At 48.1% G+C, this 25,171-nt stretch overlaps 1 protein-coding gene across 1 annotated transcript in view; it reads right to left on the reverse strand.

Annotated features, from left to right (window-relative positions):
• The window catches only part of LOC142256928 (myo-inositol 2-dehydrogenase-like), a 68,239-nt gene extending 63,820 nt beyond the window's left edge, over nucleotides 1-4,419 (reverse strand). The window contains exon 1 of the mRNA XM_075328922.1: nucleotides 3,351-4,419. Within this exon, the coding sequence (XP_075185037.1) occupies nucleotides 3,351-3,595 (245 nt within the window). The 5' untranslated portion in view covers nucleotides 3,596-4,419. The remainder of the gene's footprint in view (nucleotides 1-3,350) is intronic.
• Between the last annotated feature and the right edge of the window lie 20,752 nt (nucleotides 4,420-25,171).

The following is a 25,171-nucleotide window of genomic DNA, read 5'->3' on the forward strand; positions in this document are numbered from 1 at the left end:
GCAGTAAATAGCAAAACTCACTGTCACCTATGAATTACCAACATGGAAGCCATGAGGCCTTCATCTCCCAATGCAACCAATCAAAAGCCCACGATCAGGTTGATCACAGACTGACTTAGGCCTTATCTTTGGTATAGAAGCCTTCTGAGCTTCAAATCTGAGCATGGTCAAATCTGGGCAAAGGTATAAAGGGGGTAGGTTGCATGGTGGAACTTTGGATGGTGGATCCTGCGCTATCTACTGTATATAGATGTTATCCGTCATTGTAATCCTATCTGTGATGATAATGAGGATGCTGAAAAGTCTTCTATAACAAACAGGAAGAATGAATCTACACTATAAAGTCTCCCATACAATTTAGATGAAAGTGAGCATTGTGTGTATTGAGGCCTCTCGACTGCCCCATAGGAATTGGACAGCTAAGACGCAACTGAACGTTTTATTAGATCAGGAGATAAGATGTTGCCAGATTATTCCAGAAGCAGTTTTCTCAGAGAACACAGATGCTTGCCGGCGTCAGGAGACAGCAGTCAACCAAATTATATTGGTGTATGTTTAAAGGGAACCTGTCAGCAGATTTGGGCTCTATAAGCTGCGGCCACCACCAGTGAGCTCTTATATACATCATTATACAATACTGTACATAGGAGCCCAGGCCGCTGTGTAGAACGTAAAAATCACTTTGTAATACTTACCTAAATGGTCACTGCGGTGGAGTTGGGTCATAGGGGCGTCTCCATTGCCAGTGTCTCCTCTTTCGGCCTTCTTTGTTCTCCTTCTTCTGAAGCCAACGTGCATGATGCGTCCTACGTCATACACACTCGCCGGCATTGGGGTCCTGCACAGGCGCACTTTGATTTGCCCTGAGCAGGGCAGATCAAAGTATTGTAGTGCGCCTGCGCGGGATCGGCGAGTGTGTATAACGTAGACGCGTCATGCACACAGGCTTCAGAAGGAGGAGGAAGATGGCCGAAAGAGGAGGCGCCGGTACCGGACTACAGAGACGCCCATATGGCCCAAATCCACCGCAGCGACCATTTAGGTGAGTATTATAAAGTGCTTTTTAAGTTCTACACAGCGGCCTGGGCTCTTATATACAGCATGTTAGAATGCCGTATATAAGAGCCCACTGGTGGTGGCCGCAGCTTATATGCCCAAAATCTGCTGACAGGTTTCCTTTAAGACCTACAAGCCAGTGTGAAAACTGTAAGAAATTAAAGAGATTTTCGGGTGAAAACAAGTTATCAATAATTGGAGATGGGACTTCCACCAATCAGCAGTATAGGGATTATTCCTGACACTTTTATCCCTACTTAGAAGGAAGCAGCAGTGCACATGCCCGAATGCCACTCCATTTATTTTCTACAAAGCAGACAGAAAAGCCAAGTATAACGCTTGGCAGGCCCATAGGGAATAAATAGAATGGAGGACAGTGCACAAGCTCGACTGCCATTCCAACGGGGACAAAAGTGCCTCGTTCTGCTGACTGCTGCCCAGTGGTCAGACCCCCAAGTTTTCAGCTATCATTTGCATAAGTAATAACCTGTTTTCAAAAGGCAACCCCTTTACATTACAATTTGAGCCCAGAATCCTAGCTGCATTAGTCGCATTTATGCTGAACTGTGGCGCATCTGTCAGCACAATGTTCACCAATACCAAGTGACTAACAGAAGAATTCTGAGTGCAGCTCTGGATGTGACTGGAGTAAAAAGATCTGAAGCAACACCCCCCCCCCCCCCCCCCCCGCCCAAAGGCTACATGTGCACGCTGCAGTTTTTGCCACCCTTTTTTGGTGCAGTTTCGTTATAAGCCAAGTCTATGACCATTTAAATTTGCAGTGCACTCGTTGCAGGTTTTCTGCGTGCAGTTTCTATCTTCTTGAGTTTTTGGGTTGCTTCTACTGAAAAAACGCAGCGTCATTACAAGCGTTTGGTTTTTTATATTTCTGGGATAAGGTGCAGTTTTGTGGTGACAACAAAACTGCAGTGTGCGCATGTAGCATAAAAAAGTAAAGTGTTCGCAAGAGTATTCCAAATGGATGGCACAGAAATCTTTATAATGATTTCTAAAAACCTAGACCTGAAATCCAGGGAACTAGTCTGACTGACATGGAGGGATTTTTCCTCTAGTATTGTGCGACTAGTATTTGCCTGATGGGGTTTTTGATTCTTCTAGATCAATATGTTAGGATATAAGTTAACCCTAATGGATTTAGGCCCATTTTCAACCTCAAAGCACCACTACAGTGTTTTTTTTTCCAGTACTGGAGTGGTGCTTGAAATCTAAGTCCCCTGCCCCGGTAATATACTCCCCCCCAGTGTTTCAATCATTTTTCAACGTCGCTCTGGTCCCACAGTGCCATCTAGTGACTAACTTCTGAATGATCAGAAGTCATAAGTTATGTCACAAGAGCTCAGTGCAAGTCTATGAAAGCTAGAACGAGGCTCTCATAGACTTATTTAGTTGTGATCTACAGTGCGCTCCCTGAAACAATATAACTGCCAGCAGATCAAACTGGAGAAGATCGACAAAAGCGTTGCTGAAAATGCTGGAGAGTAAGGCTATGTGCCCACAGGACAACATACCCGCGGATTTTGCTGCAGAAAACCTGCGGATTTATCTAGATTTTCTAGAAAAATCCACAGGTTCTAGCAAGTACAGACTCTCTCCATGTTATCCTATGGGATTTGGGGAGTGCTGTATCAATGGTGCGGTATGTGCGGCTGTGGAATATGCTGCAGATGTCCCGCAACTGCACATAACTGCATGTAAATTATTCATGCGGAAATATCTGCGGCTGTCCAGCCTATCCACTATGGAGATAGAGATCGGGACTTCCTCAGGTATTTCAGCACTTGTCCCGCAGGTTTACCGCAGCAAAAATGCTCGAATCCCGCAGCAATGAATAGCTGCAGATTCCGGGGATCAGCTGCTGGAAAACTGCGGACAAACCTGCGGAAAAGTCAGCGGGTACGATGTCCCATGGGCACATAGCCTTAGTATAAGACCGGGGGCTTAGATTTAGGCTGGAGTCACACAGGTAATATGCGCGAGTCTCGCATCGCATCACCTTGCATGGCCGTGCACTCTCCAGACAGGAGCATGTCGGCTGCATCAAATAAATGCAGCCGACCCGCTCTAGTCAGGAGAGTGCACAGCCATGCAAGGTGATGCCATACGAGATTCGAGCGTATTACTCGAGTCACTCACAAGTGTGACTCCGGCCTTAAAGCACCACTCCGGCGCTGAAATAAAAATGTTGGAGTGGTGCTTTAACAATTAGAAAATTATGTAATTCGACTATATCCATATTTTGTACAGTTGGTGACCTGCCACCATTTTTTACTTACACCAGCACGGGGGCTCGGTTCCAGTGCTGCTTGATCAGTCTCCGGTTCCTATAATGCCTTCCTGAGGCCAAGTGCTCCAAAATGCGATCCCGTCTCACCCGCATGGGCAGCTCACAGGATTTACAGTACAAAGTCTCCACCACTGAGGTCTCTCCTGTATCGTCATGTTCAATCACATGCCTCCTCACCGCCAAGTCTGTAAACTCCGCCGCATAGTCAAGCAGCGTTTTCTTTTTCCGTCCCATAACAAAAAAAAATAATAAATAAATTGGAAAAATAAAGACCAGAGAAGTTCAGATCCACGACAAGTCCAAGGTACGGCGGTTCGGGGGGTCTCCGTATACGTTCTGGTGCCTTCTAATATCTCAGATAAGGTGTCTCAGGGCGTGACGCTTTGCTATATGAAATAATCTGGACTCATTGTCGCCCCCTAGTGTCCAATTCTTCATGAAATGACATAATGCACATTATACTTATTCTTATTATATCTATCCCTTTTATTTAAAAACATAAAACCCTCCCTAAAAAAAAAAAAAAAAAAAAAAAAAATCGGCCTCTCTCGTGGGCTTAGACCACCCCTGTGTGCACAGGACCCCCGCACCCTCGGATCATATCGGGAAATGGTTGCTTATGTCTCTCTTTTTAAAGAATTCTAGAGTTTGTACTAAATCATACAAATATGTATCACATATTATAGTTACTAATGTCTGATAACATAATACAGACACATAATCTGCTTATAATCACTGGGGGGGGAGGGGGAGCTCCTATAATATACAGGTTACCATGGTGATAAAAGATATAACCCTACGGTTCCCATAGGTGTGCATGAGTGTCTGCAGCCCTGTCACTATTTAATGGCCGACTATACAGACACCCGGCCCCTCCCTTACCCTACTTTCTATATAGCTATATAAACTGTATGCATGAGCTCCACGGCCGGCCTAGTCCGTCATCACCGGGCGGTGCAGCCTATAATGTCTTCCCCCGCACACACTTCAAGACTCCCAGGCACTTCAGGACGAGTTTACAGCTCCCAACTCTTCCACTTCGCTGACCCGGAAACAGAACTTTATGCGAACCGGAAGAGAATGAGGATTATAGAGACGAACCACCGGCTTCATTAGCATTAGTGACTAGCGGCATCTAGCGGTGGCTGATCAAATCGCAGCGTTCTGAGTATAAAGAGCCGTATGCAGAAATGGCTGATAGATACGGTCTGTACAGACCTGGAAATAGATAAAGATCAAAAACTAGAAAACAAACCCCACAACACTTAAGTCATATCTTAAAATTTATTAGGAATGACGTAGAATGTATACTGGGTGGGATTTTTCTTTTTATGTATAGACTGAGCAGGAGCAACAATGCCATAAAAATGTATAGACTGAGCAGGAGCAACAACGGTGCCATAAAAATGTATAGACTGAGCAGGAGCAACGGTGCCATAAAAATGTATAGACTGAGCAGGAGCAACGGTGCCATAAAAATGTATAGACTGAGCAGGAGCAACACTGCCATAAAAATGTATAGACTGAGCAGGAGCAACGATGCCATAAAAATGTATAGACTGAGCAGGAGCAACGGTGCCATAAAAATGTATAGACAGCAGGAGCAACGGTGCCATAAAAATGTATAGACAGCAGGAGCAACGGTGCCATAAAAATGTATAGACAGCAGGAGCAACGGTGCCATAAAAATGTATAGACTGAGGAGCAATGCTGCCATATAAATGTATAGACTGAGCAGGAGCAACGGTGCCATAAAAATGTATAGACAGCAGGAGCAACGGTGCCATAAAAATGTATAGACAGCAGGAGCAACGGTGCCATAAAAATGTATAGACTGAGGAGCAATGCTGCCATAAAAATGTATAGACTGAGCAGGAGCAACGGTGCCATAAAAATGTATAGACAGCAGGAGCAACGGTGCCATAAAAATGTATAGACTGAGCAGGAGCAACGCTGCCATAAAAATGTATAAATAATAAGGAACCTGTGGAAAAGAAAGCGCAATAGGGTCTTACCCTGACAAACAAGGGGTGAAAGAGAGGATAATCCTACTCACCAAATGGGGTTGTGACAGGCATAACTCCTATAACAGCATGGATCTGGATCAAAGGCAGCAGTACCCCAGAGGCTGTAAACAGAGAGAGATAGTAGAACGGGGCTTTCATATACCGCGCCAAAGATCACTGATGAATTCTTGGATTAATGTAAACTTTTATTTTTGCTCAGGTCTACGCGTTTCAGGAGGCTCAGCTCCCTTCCTCAGGACCAACAGGCATAGGATACATCAAATCTCAAACTTCATGGCAACGCTGCCATAAATATGTATAAACTGAAAAATAAGGAGCGCTGATAGTGTAATACCAACAGATCAGTGAGGTAGATCAGGAAAAATACACTCACCTGAAAAGGTTGTGATAGTCACAACCACTGATAGAGCATAGGATGAAGGCGTCTGCTGCAGCCCCTCAAGGATGTGCATACAAATCAGAGTGAAGAGGGGGTTAATGCCGCGCATCAGCCAAAATGAAGATGTAGCATGTTGATGTTATAAACGTATTCTTTTATTCCATCGGTCTACGCGTTTCGAGGATACACCTCTTCTTCAGGACCAGTGCATCAACAAAGTACTTTGTTGATGCACTGGTCCTGAAGAAGAGGTGTATCCTCGAAACGCGTAGACCGATGGAATAAAAGAATACGTTTATAACATCAACATGCTACATCTTCATTTTGGCTGATGCGCGGCATTAACCCCCTCTTCACTCTGATTTGTATAAATATGTATAGACTGAGCAGGAGCAACGGTGCCATAAAAATGTATAGACTGAGCAGGAGCAACGGTGCTATAAAAAAGTAAAGACTGAGCAGGAGCAACGGTGCCATAAAAATGTATTGACTGAGCAGGAGCAACGATGCCATAAAAATGTATAGACTGAGCAGGAGCAACGGTGCCATAAAAATGTATAGACTGAGCAGGAGCAACGCTGCCATAAAAATGTATTGACTGAGCAGGAGCAACGGTGCCATAAAAATGTATAGACTGAGCAGGAGCAATGGTGCCATAAAAATGTATTGACTGAGCAGGAGCAACTGTGCTATAAAAAAGTAAAGACTGAGCAGGAGCAACGGTGCCATAAAAATGTATAGACTGAGCAGGAGCAACGATCCCATAAAAATGTATAGACTGAGCAGGAGCAACGGTGCCATAAAAATGTATTGACTGAGCAGGAGCAACGATGCCATAAAAATGTATAGACTGAGCAGGAGCAACGGTGCCATAAAAATGTATAGACTGAGCAGGAGCAACGGTGCCATAAAAATGTATTGACTGAGCAGGAGCAATGGTGCCATAAAAATGTATTGACTGAGCAGGAGCAACGGTGCCATAAAAATGTATTGACTGAGCAGGAGCAACGGTGCTATAAAAAAGTAAAGACTGAGCAGGAGCAACGGTGCCATAAAAATGTATAGACTGAGCAGGAGCAACGATGCCATAAAAATGTATAGACTGAGCAGGAGCAACGGTGCCATAAAAATGTATAGACTGAGCAGGAGCAACGGTGCTATAAAAAAGTAAAGACTGAGCAGGAGCAACGGTGCCATAAAAATGTATAGACTGAGCAGGAGCAACGGTGCCATAAAAATGTATTGACTGAGCAGGAGCAACGGTGCCATAAAAATGTATAGACTGAGCAGGAGCAACGGTGCCATAAAAATGTATTGACTGAGCAGGAGCAACGATGCCATAAAAATGTATAGACTGAGCAGGAGCAACAATGCCATAAAAATGTATAGACTGAGCAGGAGCAACACTGCCAGAAAAATGTATAGACTGAGCAGGAGCAACGGTGCATAAAAATGTATAAAATTTGTAAGAGAAAGACCTCGCCTCTACTCGTGTAGGTGCTCTGGAGAAAATCAGTCAGTAAATAAAAGTGGGGTAACTCCGGCACACTACTAATTTCCCATAAGAATCAAGGAGACATAGTAAATTGAAAAAATCTTTTTCAAAATAAAAAGAAAAAGATTTTTTTCACTTTACTATGTCTCCTTGATTCTTATGGGAAATTAGTAGTGTGCCGGAGTTACCCCACTTTTATTTACCATAAAAATGTATAGACTGAGCAGGAGCAACGATGACATAAAAATGTATAGACTGAGCAGGAGCAACGGTGCCATAAAAATGTATAGACTGAGCAGGAGCAACACTGCCATAAAAATGTATAGACTGAGCAGGAGCAACGCTGCCATAAAAATGTGAAGACTGAACAGGAGCAACGATGACATAAAAATGTATAGACTGAGCAGGAGCAACGGTGCCATAAAAATGTATAGACTGAGCAGGAGCAACGGTGCCATAAAAATGTATAGACTGAGCAGGAGCAACGGTGCCATAAAAATGTATAGACTGAGCAGGAGCAACGGTGCCATAAAAATGTACAGACTGAGCAGGAGCAACGGTGCCATAAAAATGTACAGACTGAGCAGGAGCAACGGTGCCATAAAAATGTTTAGACTGAGCAGGAGCAACACTGCCATAAAAATGTATAGACTGAGCAGGAGCAACGATGCCATAAATATGTATAGACTGAGCAGGAGCAACGGTGCCATAAAAATGTATAGACTGAGCAGGAGCAACGCTGCCATAAAAATGTATAGACTGAGCAGGAGCAACGCTGCCATAAAAATGTATAGACTGAGCAGGAGCAACGGTGCCATAAAAATGTATAGACTGAGCAGGAGCAACGGTGCCATAAAAATGTATAGACTGAGCAGGAGCAACTCTGCCATAAAAATGTAAAGACTGAGCAGGAACAACGCTGCTGTCACGCTCTCCGGGTCCCCTGCTCTGCTCCCTGGCTCACCTGCCACGCTCCCCGGCTTCCCTGCTTCGCTCCCCGGCTCCTCTGTCAGGCGTTCCCCGCTCCACGGTCTCCAGCCTCCAACGCCTGCGGTCCCCAGGCGGCCCGGTAGACTGAGAAGGAGCAACGGTGCCATAAAAATGTATAATAAGGAATAACGTTTGGAACACCATTCTAAGTCTGAACTGGGTGCAAAAACCTAAAAAAACATCACTATGGGGAGATAAGGTATGCACACCAGTGACTATGTAAGGGGAATACATGGAATAGCAGAAACTGCTGTGTGAATACTGACTTGAAAAATCCAATAGCTATATGTAAGAGTGAAAATGTGAAAAATGGAATCTGCATTACTGCCATGAACATATGAATCAAGAGAAATTTAGCTACTGAATTGATCAATGCAATAGAGCCCCAACACTACGCCAAAGTATTTCTCTACGTTGGTGTCCCTAGCTTGTGTGTGTCCTCTCATGCAGTTAAAAAATCTTACCGTGTATGGGAAGCTGAGACCCAGGCTATTTATGCATATGATATGGATTGGCAATAGGTGTGGTTGGGGAGGGTTCACAAACGAAAAACTACTAACAATAAGGAATAACGTTTGGAACACCATTCTAAGTCTGAACTGGGTGCAAAAACTTTTTTCTGATTTTTCAAGTCAGTATTCACACAGCAGTTTCTGCTATTTCATGTATTCCCCTTACATAGTCACTGGTGTGCATACCTTATCTCCCCATAAAATTGTATAGACTGAGCAGGAGCAACGCTGCCATAAAAATGTAAAGACTGAGCAGGAGCAACGGTGCCATAAAAATGTATAGACTGAGCAGGAGCAACGCTGCCATAAAAATGTATAGACTGAGCAGGAGCAACGGTGCCATAAAAATGACAATTTATGTTCCCAAACACAGAGTGCGGGCAAGAAAAATGTAGAGTATATTACAAGCGCTTTTAATTAGTTTTTCAGCCATTATTCATATCATACATTGAAAAAGGTAGAAAAAAAACGAAAAACACTGATGTGGAAAAAAGCACACACTGCAGATCAAAGACAGAAATGAAAAAGCAAACACTGCAGATCAAAGAAAGAAAAGAAGAAAGCACACACTGCAGATCAAAGAAAGAAAGGGAAAAGCACACACTGCAGATCAAAGAAAGAAAGGGAAAAGCACACACTGCAGATCAAAGAAAGAAAAGAAGAAAGCACACACTGCAGATCCAAGACAGAAAAGAAAAAAACACATGTAGCGCCCCATAGGGCAGGTGTTTTAACCTACTTGTCGCCGGGCCGGGGGTGAAGAGCCTCTGCGTCGTCACGGAGTGGCTTGGCCCGGTTCTGTTGCCCCGAGGCGTACAGGAAGGGAAGGATGGCGATGGACAGGATGCAGGAATGGAGGATGGGGGTGATAGTGACGGTTAGGAGAGTCTCTCGGATGATCGTGACGCCACCTGTGGTAAGCGGCCAGGTACGCGGCCACCAATGCAGGGTCTCTCGCAGGGGCAGATGTTGGATGCAGCCGGGATTGTGTCGCTCCCCACAGGTTGCTTCTCCCTGTCCCTGAGTCCCCAGGTCCAGTGGATCTGGGGAGCCTTTGTGCAGTGGCATCCTGTAAACCCACCGCTGTAGTGACCCCCTACTGTGATCCTACCCTGGCCTGGTCCCCAATGGGGAGGGCAACCCAGTGTTACTGTATGTTTGTGTGAATGGAAACCGGTACCGACCTTCCCTGGACCCAGGATAAGTAGTACACCCTAATGGGGGTGCAGTACCTTGTGGCGCCTGAAGTCTCGGGTGCCACACACATACTGCAGATCAGAGAAAGAAAAGAAAAAAGCACACACTGCAGATCCAAGACAGAAAAGAAAAAAGCACACACTGCAGATCAAAGACAGAAAAGAAAAAAGCACACACTGCAGATCAAAGAAAGAAAAGGAGAAAGCACACACTGCAGATCCAAGACAGAAAAGAAGAAAGCACACACTGCAGATCCAAGACAGAAAATAAAAAAACACACACTGCAGATCCAAGACAGAAAAAAAATAAGCAAACACTGCAGATCAAAGAAAGAAAAGAAAAAAGCACACACTGCAGATCAAAGAAAGAAGAAGAAAGAACACACTGCAGATCAAAGAAAGAAGAAGAAGAAAGCACACACTGCAGATCAAAGAAAGAAAAGAAAAAAACACACACTGCAGATCCAAGACAGAAAAGAAAAAAGCACACACTGCAGATCAAAGAAAGAAAAGAAGAAAGCACACACTGCAGATCAAAGAAAGAAACGAGAAAAGCACACACTGCAGATCAAAGACAGAAAAGAAAAAAACACACACTGCAGATCAAAGAAAGAAAAGAAGAAAGCATACACTGCAGATCAAAGAAAGAAAAGAAAAAAGCACACACTGCAGATCCAAGACAGAAAAGAAAAAAAGCACACACTGCAGATCAAAGAAAGAAAAGAGAAAAGCACACACTGCAGATCAAAGAAAGAAAAGGGAAAACCACACACTGCAGATCAAAGACAGAAATGAAAAAAGCACACACTGCAGATCAAAGAAAGAAAAGAAGAAAGCACACACTGCAGATCAAAGAAAGAAAAGAGAAAAGCACACACTGCAGATTAAAGACAGAAATGAAAAAAGCAAACACTGAAGATCAAAGAAAGAAAAGAAGAAAGCACACGCTGCGGATCAAAGAAAGAAAGGGAAAAGCACACACTGCAAATCAAAGGCAGAAAAGAAAAAAGCACACACTGCAGATCAAAGAAAGAAAAGAAATAAGCACACACTGCAGATCAAAGAAAGAAAAGAAGAAAGCACACACTGCAGATCAAAGACAGAAAAGAAAAAAAGCACAAGCAGATCCAAGACAGAAAAGAAAAAAACACATGTAGCGCCCCATAGGGCAGGTGTTTTAACCTACTTGTCGCCGGGCCGGGGGTGAAGATCCTCTGCGTCGTCACGGAGTGGCTTGGCCCGGTTCCGTTGCCTCGAGGCGTACAGGAAGGGAAGGATGGCGATGGACGGGAGGCAGGAATAGAGGATGGGGGTGGTAGTGACGGTTAGGAGAGTCTCTCGGATGATCGTGACGCCACCTGTGATACGCGGCCAGGTACGCGGCCACCAATGCAGGGTCTCTCGCAGGGGCAGATGTTGGATGCAGCCGGGATGGTGTCGCTCCCCACAGGTTGCTTCTCCCTGTCCCTGAGTCCCCAGGTCCAGTGGATCTGGGGAGCCTTTGTGCAGTGGCGTCCTGTAAACCCACCGCTGTAGTGACTCCCTACTGTGATCCTACCCTGGCCTGGTCCCCAATGGGGAGGGCAACCCAGTGTTACTGTATGTTTGTGTTAATGGAAACCGGTACCGACCTTCCCTGGACCCAGGATAAGTACTAAACCCTAATGGGGGTGCAGTACCTTGTGGCGCCTAAAGTCTCGGGTGCCACACACATACTGCAGATCAGAGAAAGAAAAGAAAAAAGCACACACTGCAGATCAAAGACAGAAAAGAAAAAAACACACTGCAGATCCAAGACAGAAAAGAAGAAAGCACACACTGCAGATTCAAGACAGAAAAGAAAAAAAGCACACACTGCAGATCAAAAAAAGAAGAAGAAAGAACACACTGCAGATCAAAGAAAGAAGAAGAAGAAAGCACACACTGCAGATCAAAGAAAGAAAAGAAAAAAACACACACTGCAGATCCAAGACAGAAAAGAAAAAAGCACGCACTGCAGATCAAAGAAAGAAAAGAAGAAAGCACACACTGCAGATCAAAGAAAGAAAAGAGAAAAGCACACACTGCAGATCAAAGACAGAAAAGAAAAAAACACACACTGCAGATCAAAGAAAGAAAAGAAGAAAGAACACACTGCAGATCCAAGACAGAAAAGAAAAAAAGCACACACTGCAGATCAAAGAAAGAAAAGAGAAAAGCACACACTGCAGATCAAAGAAAGAAAAGGGAAAAGCACACACTGCAGATCAAAGACAGAAATGAAAAAAGCACACACTGCAGATCAAAGAAAGAAAAGAAGAAAGCACACACTGCAGATCAAAGAAAGAAAAGAGAAAAGCACACACTGCAGATCAAAGACAGAAATGAAAAAAGCAAACACTGAAGATCAAAGAAAGAAAAGAAGAAAGCACACGCTGCGGATCAAAGAAAGAAAGGGAAAAGCACACACTGCAAATCAAAGGCAGAAAAGAAAAAAGCACACACTGCAGATCAAAGAAAGAAAAGAAGAAAGCACACACTGCAGATCAAAGACAGAAAAGAAAAAAAGCACAAGCAGATCCAAGACAGAAAAGAAAAAAACACATGTAGCGCCCCATAGGGCAGGTGTTTTAACCTACTTGTCGCCAGGCCGGGGGTGAAGATCCTCTGCGTCGTCACGGAGTGGCTTGGCCCGGTTCCGTTGCCCCGAGGCGTACAGGAAGGGAAGGATGGCGATGGACGGGAGGCAGGAATGGAGGATGGGGGTGGTAGTGACGGTTAGGAGAGTCTCTCGGATGATCGTGACGCCACCTGTGATACGCGGCCAGGTACGCGGCCACCAATGCAGGGTCTCTCGCAGGGGCAGATGTTGAATGCAGCCGGAATGGTGTCGCTCCCCACAGGTTGCTTCTCCCTGTCCCTGAGTCCCCAGGTCCAGTGGATCTGGGGAGCCTTTGTGCAGTGGCGTCCTGTAAACCCACCGCTGTAGTGACCCCCTACTGTGATCCTACCCTGGCCTGGTCCCCAATGGGGAGGGCAACCCAGTGTTACTGTATGTTTGTGTGAATGGAAACCGGTACCGACCTTCCCTGGACCCAGGATAAGTACTAAACCCTAATGGGGGTGCAGTACCTTGTGGCGCCTAAAGTCTCGGGTGCCACACACATACTGCAGATCAGAGAAAGAAAAGAAAAAAGCACACACTGCAGATCAAAGACAGAAAAGAAAAAAACACACTGCAGATCCAAGACAGAAAAGAAGAAAGCACACACTGCAGATTCAAGACAGAAAAGAAAAAAAGCACACACTGCAGATCAAAGAAAGAAAAGAAAAAAGCACACACTGCAGATCCAAGACAGAAAAGAAAAAAGCACACACTGCGGATCAAAGAAAGAAAGGGAAAAGCACACACTGCAAATCAAAGACAGAAAAGAAAAAAGCACACACTGCAGATCAAAGAAAGAAAAGAAGAAAGCACACACTGCAGATCAAAGACAGAAAAGAAAAAAAGCACACGCAGATCCAAGACAGAAAAGAAAAAAACACATGTAGCGCCCCATAGGGCAGGTGTTTTAACCTACTTGTCGCCGGGCCGGGGGTGAAGATCCTCTGCGTCGTCACGGAGTGGCTTGGCCCGGTTCTGTTGCCCCGAGGCATACAGGAAGGGAAGGATGGCGATGGACGGGAGGCAGGAATGGAGGATGGGGGTGGTAGTGATGGTTAGGAGAGTCTCTCGGATGATCGTGACGTCACCTGTGGTACGTGGCCAGGTACGCGGCCACCAATGCAGGGTCTCTCGCAGGGGCAAATGTTGGATGCAGCCGGGATGGTGTCGCTCCCCACAGGTTGCTTCTCTCTGTCCCTGAGTCCCCAGGTCCAGTGGATCTGGGGAGCCTTTGTGCAGTGGCGTCCTGTAAACCCACCGCTGTAGTGACCCCCTACAGTGATCCTACCCTGGCCTGGTCCCCAATGGGGAGGGCAACCCAGTGTTACTGTATGTTTGTGTGAATGGAAACCGGTATCGACCTTCCCTGGAGCCAGGATAAGTACTACACCCTAATGGGGGTGCAGTACCTTGTGGCGCCTGAAGTCTCGGGTGCCACACACATACTGCAGATCAGAGAAAGAAAAGATAAAAGCACACACTGCAGATCAAAGGAAGAAAAAAAGCACACACTGCAGATCAAAGGAAGAAAAAAGACACACACTGCAGATCAAAGACAGAAAAGAAAAAAGCACACACTGCAGATCAAAGACAGAAAAGAAAAAAGAACACACTGCAGATCAAAGAAGGAAAAGAAAAAATCAGTGTCAATAAGATTGTAGAAATCTCATTTATTTTACTGTTACTGTAAAATGTTGCATTTTTTTCTGCATCAAAAAATACTACATATGAAAAGACCCTAAGAAGATGGGCGATGTTATGATGGTTTACTCCAATACTACAAAGATCTCATATAGTATAATGTGTGTCACATATCTCATAGGTAGCAGAGCTCATGGCTTATCCAATACGTTTTCCCTTATAAACAGATATTTGCAGGAGCCACATTGTATCCCATAGTTGTTCCCTAAGTGACGTCCCCAAAAAAATAAATACTAAGAGATTCTTAAAGGGGTTGTTCATTTTGATGATGGATGGATGTAAACACACTGAACTGGCCTGTAATGCACGACTCCAGTCAATGTTTTGCCACCACTGCCAGGTCCTGCTGATCTGTAGTCACAAACATTGTGCATTACAGCTCAGTTCAATGTGTTAACCTCCGGCCACCACTAAAATGGACAACCCATTTAGGAACCTGTATGTATGTACATTTTTGGGGAAATCGCTTAGGGAACAGCTGTGGAGTACAATGCGGCTCTTGCAAATACCATTGCTATTAACAGCTGATTGATAGGGGAGTTGGTTATTGGACCAGCCACCGATCTGACATGATGACTTTTTTAAAATAAATGAAATTCTAGGTAGGATTTCACTGTGTTGAGCGCCCTCGTTGGCTGCCGGCAGTGTTTTTTCTGTCTGGTCTCCTCGAGATCAGTGATTGTTTTGTTGGTCTACTAGGCATTGCTCCCACCTGGCCAGAATCCTACTTCACACTGATGAGGGGCAATACCCCGAAACAGCTGTCTGTGGATGGATACCTGGCCTTGCTATTTCCCTTGTCATATCTTTAAACTTGTCAAGAGCTGGATATTGACTAAAAGGGCCACTTAATATGGTGGTTATAGTGGTCTCCTAACAAGAGCCACTCCTTGGCTAGGTCCTTCCCGGAGGGATATCTGGTTAGTTCCCGTGTCGAGACTCCTAACAGAGGCTCCACGGACCTTTTTGACTAAAATAAGTGAAGGTAATCAATATTTGTACCTGGTCACTGATAGGGAGCAGAAAACATGAAAATGATGATTAATGTTAGGAAGTTGCATAACATTTTGTGATATAAGGATTACAGTGCCTTAAAATATCATAGTATTCATAACCTGTAAAATTTTTCACATTTTTCTGCATTACACCCATAAACCTAAATGTATTTAATGGGATTTTATGTGATTTACCAGACCAAAGTATCAAATATTTTTAAATTTATTTTATTATTTTAAATTATAAAGGAAATGATACATGGTTTTCTAAATATTTTAAGAATCTAAAACTGAAAATTGTGACGTGCATTCATATTCAGCCCCACTGAATCAATACTTTGTAGGATCACTTTTCTCTGCAATTACTGCTGCAAGTCTTTTTGGTTATTTGTCTACCAGTGTTGCTCATCTAGAGGCTGAAATTTTGGCCCTTTCTTCTTTGTACACTAGTAGTGTTGAGCGAGCGTGTCGGCACTGCTTGTTACTTGATAGAGCATTAGGGTACTGGAGTAACGAGCAGTGTCGAGCATTGCGTGGTGCTGAGTGCTCTGTCACAGTGGAGCAGCTTCTTTCAATTATTGGAGCTCTGAAGCCAGGGATTTCCCTAGCTGAGTAGAGGGACTCCTCGCTCAGCTGGACTCTTTTAGAGCTGAAGAAGTCCCTGGTTAGTTCTTTCTCTCTATCTCTCTCTGTTTCTCTCTCTTACATCAGACTGTCTCTGCTTTGCTACATCTAGCCGTCTCATCTCTGCTACATCTGAGTGAAACAGTCAGATGTAACTGTCATGCTGTACAAAGAGCTGGTAAGACGTAGTACAGCGTATTCCCCACTATGTATCACTGCGGACAGCTTCGTCAGGGGAGGGTGTTCTCTACTCCGTATTCAGGCTGTATATTGCTATGTTTTAACCCTCTCCCCCTCCTTTCACCCTAGAGGGGGTGAGACTGACTCACAGGGTCCTTATAAGGTATTTCCCAGTCTGGTCTATCACCAGGACATATGATGGTCTCCATTACTGCAGGGCTCTTATGTTTCAGGTGATCCTGGCATTAGAATTGGTACTGTTTCATTGTCAGTAATTCTATATTGGCGGCACTGTATTTGACATATAATTTGTACATACCACTGACACACAATTCTGTGGTCTTTGGTCTGATATTATATTCTGATTTTAATTGGTCAACGGCGTCGTATAATTATTATACTAGCTCCAGGTGCTGGGAGCATATTGCATACGAGCATTGGGGTATGTGTTGACCTTTATACAAATTGTTATGATATGAGTGTGGCGCCCTGGACAAGCCAGGACGTCACAGGTACTGCAACAACACACCCTACACCCCGGTTAGGAACACCGAAGTCAAACACAAATCCTTGTTGCCTTCCTCCAGGGACTGATGTCCACACCAGGTGGGGCGGAGCCAGGTTGTTGGCTCCACCCACTGAGGAGTTCACAGTCCTGGAGGCGGAAAAAGGGAAGAGAACAGTTTGAGGAGTCAGAGAGTGAGGAAGTAGTAGTGGAGGAACCGACTGACCGTGTCCGGGTACGTGGCCCGGGCACCTGACAGCAAGGTTGGCAGACGGTGGTGACCGTCTGCAGGAGAGGCCGATTGACGCACAACCGTGAGGACAGGGGACGGGCGGTGGCCCGCCGGTACCGAAAGGGGGAGTGAAGAGAAGCCAACACCATCCGGCAGGGCCTACGGACCCCGACCAGGCTAGGAGTCACCGTAAAACCGGTCAAATCCGTTAGCGACGGGAACCTCCGGGGATTCCCAGCAGTAAAGACCCGACTGAAGGCAACCGTCCAAACCGTGAAGGAGATAAAGCTACCACCAGAGCTAGAGTTCCCAGGGCCAGAGCCTGCGGGCAAAGGAAGGGCTCCCTTAGCCAACATACCGCTGGGGAGCGGGCTATCAGTGGGAAGCCATTGGGGCCAAGCACAGAACACCGGTGCAGGGAGAGACAGTTACCGCCAACCTACCGGGAGTGACCGCTGCAGCCGTCTGTGGGACTCGTCCATCCAGCCGTTTGTTTTACAAGAGACTCCGTCTGCTTTACTGGCTGAGTAAGTACCACCGTGCCGTCTGGCACTGCGCTGCCCCGCGACCCAGCACCTGGCCAGGCCCCGCATCCCACCTTCCGACCTCCACCACCGGGCCCCGGGACCACCAAAAACCCCCTACTCACGGAGGGGAGAAAACATCTCAGCTGCTCCCTGTCAACGCTCCCGGGATCCCCGTACAGAGCAGTGGTGGTGTCCAAACCTCACCACAAACCGTGGGTGGCGTCACGGACAATACCCCTACACCCAAAACCACCCCTTTAACTCACGGGCGAGGAGTGCCGCTCGAGTCCCCGGGATCCGGCCCACCGCTCGAGCCACTGACCGAGCGAGCAGCAGCAGCAGCCGGACCCGAGCAGTGGGTGAGCGCAGCGTCCCCTCCTCCGCCCGTGACAACTTGGCGTCACGAACAGAATCTTACCGTTCTACTGCCTGGTAGAAGTGCGCCTGGTGTCCCGCCGGAGGTGTCCGGCCGAAAATTTTCGGAAGCCGCCATATTGGGCGCGAAAAGTCCCCACTCGAGCGTCTTCCCGAGCAGTGGAGGCGCGAAAGCCGAAGCTCCGCCCCTGAAGAGGAGGTGCCGGAAAGACACCAAGGGGGGACGGATGGCGTCTGGCCGCATGTAGACCGCGGCTATAAAAGCAGGGACGCCGGGACCCTGCGGCCATCTTTTGGTTCCTGGAAGAGGCCGCCGCAGCGATGCACCAACCGTCCCGAAGCACCGTAGCCCCCGCACCCGGAACCGAGGCATGGGTGGAGGTCCGGACCGCTCAGCTACAACAACGTCTGCAGGTACGTGTGCAGCTCCTCCTGGAGGAGTGGGAGGCCGACATGGCGGACATGGTGGCGGCTATACGGAGACGCGAGGTGGAGGGAGATCTGGAGGAGCGGGTAAGAGACCCACGCTCCTGTGTTCCTGAAGGATCGGCCACTGCGGCTGAGGGGCCCGGCCTGCACCCGCTCACCCTGCTGCCTCCCCCGCTACCCGCGCTAGTCACTACCGCCCCGTCACTAGGCCCGCTACCCGCCCAACCGGTAGTGGTACGCTGCCCGTCCGCCCAAGCGGACCGACCTGCAGCAGAAGCCCGTCACCGTCATGAACTGCTTTCCTGGAAGCTGTCAAAGCCGCGGCCCACTAGTGACAGTGTACCGGAGACACCTGCAGTGATCGTACCAGGTTCCGTGCCCGCGCTCGGGACCGCGGCGTCGATGAAGGCCCGAGTAACTGAATCCAACCAACACCATCGGGATCAGATACGTCTCCTGACAGAGCGGTGGACCGCCGAAGTAGAAGCGCTGGTTACGATTGCCCAGATGCATGAGATGGGGGCCGACGTGACAGAGCTGGTGAATGACCCACGCCTCCATGTCCCTCAGGGACTGGCCACTGCAGCTGGGAGACCCGGTCCGCAATCGGCCCTCGAACCGTCTCTGCCATTACCCATGGGGCACACCAGTGGTGAACTGCCTGACCTGCTGTCCCATGCTGCCACAGTAGGGCCCGACGTGGTGGGTGCCGAGGGCCCGGGTGCGGCTGCAGCCGGTGGAAACTCCTATGGCGCAGAGGAGAAAAGGACCCCGGCCGTCCGCCTGGTCCTGGAGGGAGCGCCTGACCACAGGGGAGTTAGGAGCGATGGTTCCGGACCTGGTGCAGAGCCCGTCTCAGAGTCCGAGGAAGCGAGTGGGCGTCTTCGCTACGACGGAGGACCGGTGGTCTACTATAGCCCGTGCCATGGTGGAAATGGATACCGGGCACCCCTCTCCCAACAGGCCTGTCACTGCATGTTTGAAATGTTAGTAGCAGAGGATGAGGCCACCTCCGCAGAAGAATCAGAGTAATGACAGCGGCCCCGCCGCAAGTGTCCCCGTTGGGACCCCCAGCACCGTGGTGATGTTCTTGTATGTTGTTAAATGTTTGAATGATAAGATTGAATCAACCGAAGAAGTTTATCAGATTGACACTGTGATTGAACCGGCTGTTGCCGGCAACTAGTCCCCGTAGGGACTTTCTGCAACCGTTGCGTAAGGAACTTCTTACGGACAAGCCCGAGAACTTGCAGGGCAACCACAAACTTAGTGGAGTGTAAATAAATTGTTGGCTTGATACCGTAACCGCCTCTGGAGAGGCTGATTTGGGAGGATGGGCCTGGAGGAAATGGATGGCCCAGGCCCGCCACTACCGTAACCGGTGGCAATCCTCCGGGGGTCAGGGGTCACCCATGGACGTGGGTCCCCTGAAAGAGACCGTACCCGCTCGGGCAATTTGGTTCTGGACTGGGGCAAGGGGTGCTGCCCATTTTCTTAGGGGCAGCATCAGGGCTAGGTTGTTTGGGCGGGGGGAGAGCGGAAGCCGTTACCGTTTAATAAAAGACAACCGTTTAGTAACGTTAAAAGTACAGTGCCTTCCGTTATGGGAAGTTTATAAAGAATACTTGTGTTTTATATGTGTTTTACCGTTTTCTATTTTTCTAGTTGTGAAAATAAAACCGGTGATGGACGAGCAGCCCGTGGACGGTCTGCATTTAACCAAGGGGGAATGTGGCGCCCTGGACAAGCCAGGACGTCACAGGTACTGCAACAACACACCCTACACCCCGGTTAGGAACACCGAAGTCAAACACAAATCCTTGTTGCCTTCCTTCAGGGACTGATGTCCACACCAGGTGGGGCGGAGCCAGGCGGTTGGCTCCACCCACTGAGGAGTTCACAGTCCTGGAGGCGGAAAAAGGGAAGAGAACAGTTTGAGGAGTCGGAGAGTGAGGAAGTAGCAGTGGAGGAACCGACTGACCGTGTCCGGGTACGTGGCCCGGGCACCTGACAGCAAGGTTGGCAGACGGTGGTGACCGTGTGCAGGAGAGGCCGATTGACGCACAACCGTGAGGACCGGGGACGGGCGGTGGCCCGCCGGTACCGAACCGGGGAGCGAAGAGAAGCCAGCACCATCCGGCAGGGCCTACGGACCCCGACCAGGCTAGGAGTCGCCATAAAACCGGTCAAATCCGTCAGCGACGGGAACCTCCGGGGTTTCCCAGCAGTAAAGACCCGACTGAAGGCAACCGTCCAAACCGTGAGGGAGATAAAGCTACTGCCAGAGCTAGAGCTCCCAGGGCCAGAGCCTGCGGGCAAAGGAAGGGCTCCCTTAGCCAACAAACTGCTGGGGAGCGGGCTATCAGTGGGAAGCCATTGGGGCTAAGCTCAGAACACCGGTGCAGGGAGAGACAGTTACCGCCAACCTACCGGGAGTGACTGCCGCAGCCATCTGTGGGACTCGTCCATCCAGCCGTTTGTTTTACAAGAGACTCTGTGTGCTTTATTGGCTGAGTAAGTACCACCATGCCGTCTGGCACTGCGCTGCCCCGCGACCCTGCACCTGGCCAGGCCCCGCATCCCACCTTCCGACCTCCACCACCGGGCCCCGGGACCACCAAAAACCCCCTACCCATGGAGGGGAGAAAACATCTCAGCTGCTCCCTGTCAACGCTCCCGGGATCCCCGTACAGAGCAGCGGTGGTGTCCCAACCTCACCACAAACCGTGGGTGGCGTCACGGACAATACCCCTACACCCAAAACCACCCCTTTCACTCACGGGCGAGGAGCGCCGCTCGAGTCCCCGGGATCCGGCCCACCGCTCGAGCCACCGAGCGAGCAGCAGCAGCAGCCGGACCCGAGCAGTGGGTGAGCGCAGCGTCCCCTCCTCCGCCCGCGACATGAGCACGGGCCGGTCACACACACCATATTGAGAAATTTAGGAGGTATAGAAGAATTATTACTAATTATAATTTGATTTGTCAATACTATTTTGCATTAATCTTATGTATGGTGATACCCTTTCCATGTTCAAGGAGTAACGTGTTTTACACTTGTGTATTTTTTGCATATTTTAATTGTTTTTAATGTTCACTTGTGTGTGTGTGTCTTTTGGACCTAACAAAAATTTGTTATTTATATGGATCACAGTTACTGTTCATTATTATATAGTGGGTTGCACGTCCATTAGGTGTCGCGGGCGGCGGGGCGCTGCGCTCACCACGCTCGGGTCCGGCGCTGCTGCTGCTGCTCGGTGGCTCAAGCGGTGGGCCGGATCCGGGGACTCGAGCGGCGCTCCTCGCCCGTGAGTGAAAGGGGTGGTTTGTTGGTGTTTGGGATGTCGGTTTGTGACGCCACCCACGGTGTGTGGTGAGGTTGGGGCACCACCGCTGCTCTGTACGGGGATCCCGGGAGCGATGACAGGGAGCAGCTGGGATGTTTTCCTCCCCTCCGTGGGTAGGGGAATTTTGGTAGTCCCGGGGCCCAGAGTTGGTGTCTGTTTGGTGTATTGCGGGACCTGGCCAGGTGCAGGGTCGCGGGGCAGCGCAGTGCCAGACGGCACGGTGGTACTTACTCAGCCAGTAAAGCACACAGAGTCTCTTGTAAAACAAACGGCTGGATGGACAAGTCCCACAGACGGCTGCGACTTTCACTCCCGGTAGGTTGGCGGTAACTGTCTCTCCCTACACCGGTATTATGTTCTCGGCCCCGATGGCTTCCCACCGGTAACCCGCTCCCCAGCGGTAGGTTGGCTAAGGGAGCCCTGTTTGCCCGCAGGCTCTGGCCCTGGGATCTCTAGCTCTGGCTGTAGCTTTCTCTCCCTCACGGTTTGGACGGTTGCCTTCAGTCGGGTCTTTACTGCTGGGAAACCCCGGAGGTTCCCGTCGCTAACGGATTTGACCGGTTTAACGGTGACTCCTAGCCTGGTCGGGGTCCGTAGGCCCTGCCGAATGGTGCTGGCTTCTCTTCGCTCCCCGATCCGGTACCGGCGGGCCACCGCCCGTCCCCGGTCCTTTCGGTTGTGCGTCAATCGGCCTCTCCTGCAGACGGTCACCACCGTCTGCCAACCTTGCTGTCAGGTGCCCGGGCCACGTACCCGGACACGGCCAGTCAGTTCCTCCACTACCACTTCCCCTGACTCTCTCTCTCCACTCCTTGTCACTATCTATCTGACCTTCTTTCCGGCCTCCAGGACTGTGAACTCCGCGGTGGGAGGAGCCAACCGCCTGGCTCCGCCCCACCTGGTGTGGACATCAGCCCCTGAAGGGAGGCAACAAGGATTTGTGTTTGACTTTGGTGTTCCTAAACGGGGTGTGGGGTGTGTTGTTGCAGTACCCGTGATGTCCTGGCTTGTCCAGGGCGCCACATTAGGCATGAGCTTTTCTCTTTTTCATTACTGTTTGCTCTTCATGCATGACCATTGAGGAAGGATTCTCCAGTCGTGCTGTGTGTGTGTGTTACCCACCAATACCATCTGTAAATAATACACGGACTGCATGTGACTTGGTTCAAATTGGCCACAGCAGCCTTTATTACCTATTATTTACATTCTAAACACAAAAAGGGCGCCGTCCAACGGGCGACCCCAACAAATAATAGGTAACACAGTAATCAATACATTAATACAGTTAGGTCCAGAAATATTTGGACAGTGACACAAGTTTTGTTATTTTAGCTGTTTACAAAAACATGTTCAGAAATACAATTATATATATAATATGGGCTGAAAGTGCACACTCCCAGCTGCAATATGAGAGTTTTCACATCCAAATCGGACAAAGGGTTTAGGAATCATAGCTCTGTAATGCATAGCCTCCTCTTTTTAAAGGGACCAAAAGTAATTGGACAAGGGACTCTAAGGGCTGCAATTAACTCTGAAGGCGTCTCCCTCGTTAACCTGTAATCAATGAAGTAGTTAAAAGGTCTGGGGTTGATTACAGGTGTGTGGTTTTGCATTTGGAAGCTGTTGCTGTGACCAGACAACATGCGGTCTAAGGAACTCTCAATTGACGTGAAGCAGAACATCCTGAGGCTGAAAAAAAAGAAAAAATCCATCAGAGAGATAGCAGACATGCTTGGAGTAGCAAAATCAACAGTCGGGTACATTCTGAGAAAAAAGGAATTGACTGGTGAGCTTGGGAACTCAAAAAGGCCTCGGCGTCCACAGATGACAACAGTGGTGGATGATCGCCGCATACTTTCTTTGGTGAAGAAGAACCCGTTCACAACATCAACTGAAGTCCAGAACACTCTCAGTGAAGTAGGTGTATCTGTCTCTAAGTCAACAGTAAAGAGAAGACTCCATGAAAGTAAATACAAAGGGTTCACATCTAGATGCAAACCATTCATCAATTCCAAAAATAGACAGGCCAGAGTTAAATTTGCTGAAAAACACCTCATGAAGCCAGCTCAGTTCTGGAAAAGTATTCTATGGACAGATGAGACAAAGATCAACCTGTACCAGAATGATGGGAAGAAAAAAGTTTGGAGAAGAAAGGGAACGGCACATGATCCAAGGCACACCACATCCTCTGTAAAACATGGTGGAGGCAACGTGATGGCATGGGCATGCATGGCTTTCAATGGCACTGGGTCACTTGTGTTTATTGATGACATAACAGCAGACAAGAGTAGCCGGATGAATTCTGAAGTGTACCGGGATATACTTTCAGCCCAGATTCAGCCAAATGCCGCAAAGTTGATCGGACGGCGCTTCATAGTACAGATGGACAATGACCCCAAGCATACAGCCAAAGCTACCCAGGAGTTCATGAGTGCAAAAAAGTGGAACATTCTGCAATGGCCAAGTCAATCACCAGATCTTAACCCAATTGAGCATGCATTTCACTTGCTCAAATCCAGACTTAAGACGGAAAGACCCACAAACAAGCAAGACCTGAAGGCTGCGGCTGTAAAGGCCTGGCAAAGCATTAAGAAGGAGGAAACCCAGCGTTTGGTGATGTCCATGGGTTCCAGACTTAAGGCAGTGATTGCCTCCAAAGGATTCGCAACAAAATATTGAAAATAAAAATATTTAGTTTGGGTTTGGTTTATTTGTCCAATTACTTTTGACCTCCTAAAATGTGGAGTGTTTGTAAAGAAATGTGTACAATTCCTACAATTTCTATCAGATATTTTTGTTCAAACCTTCAAATTAAACGTTACAATCTGCACTTGAATTCTGTTGTAGAGGTTTCATTTCAAATCCAATGTGGTGGCATGCAGAGCCCAACTCGCGAAAATTGTGTCACTGTCCAAATATTTCTGGACCTAACTGTATGTAACCCTGAGTAGGCCCAGTCCAGGAACAACTTCTCACACCAATATCCCTGGCAGCAACACACCGACCCAGAGATGAGGTATTAATCACCAACGGATTAATACCCCCAACTTTGCAGAACCCCGTGCCTGCAACATCCCGGAACCCGGAGCCACCATACCAAGATGGTGTCTCTCTGTCCAGTTACCATTGCCTTCAATCGCCTCTGGACCAGACCTACCCCCCACCACAGGACAGGGCACGTGACTCCTTACGTGGCCTGGACCCGCCACACACCAAAAAGCTCGTGCCACACCTCCACGCAACCCCAGTGTCACAAAACAGCACCAATATCATTAAGATGCACCCCCATTGCATCTCCGAAACCCCAGATCAGCAACACCAACCCTCGGTGCCGCACCCCAATAAGCTCGAGTGATACTAGCTACCGAACGAGCCCCCTCCACTCCACCTGGCCACACTATCAAACCACCCACGATTAAGCCCGGGTACATCGTCCACAAACGCAACAAACCAATATTATTAAAAATGTATTTATTTATGTATTTTTTATTATTATTTTTTTTTTTTAATACATTTGTAATTAACTCTCGAGATGCCCGGGCCGCCAAATCGTTGCCTCCCACACACAGGACCAGCACCATCAGCCCGTCCAGACCCAGCTAGCGAAAATTCGGGCGAGCTTCAGCCCGCCGAGCCCCCCCGACAAATTAGTGCC

This window comes from Anomaloglossus baeobatrachus, chromosome 11 (genome assembly GCF_048569485.1).
Source record: "Anomaloglossus baeobatrachus isolate aAnoBae1 chromosome 11, aAnoBae1.hap1, whole genome shotgun sequence".
NCBI lineage: Eukaryota > Metazoa > Chordata > Amphibia > Anura > Aromobatidae > Anomaloglossus > Anomaloglossus baeobatrachus.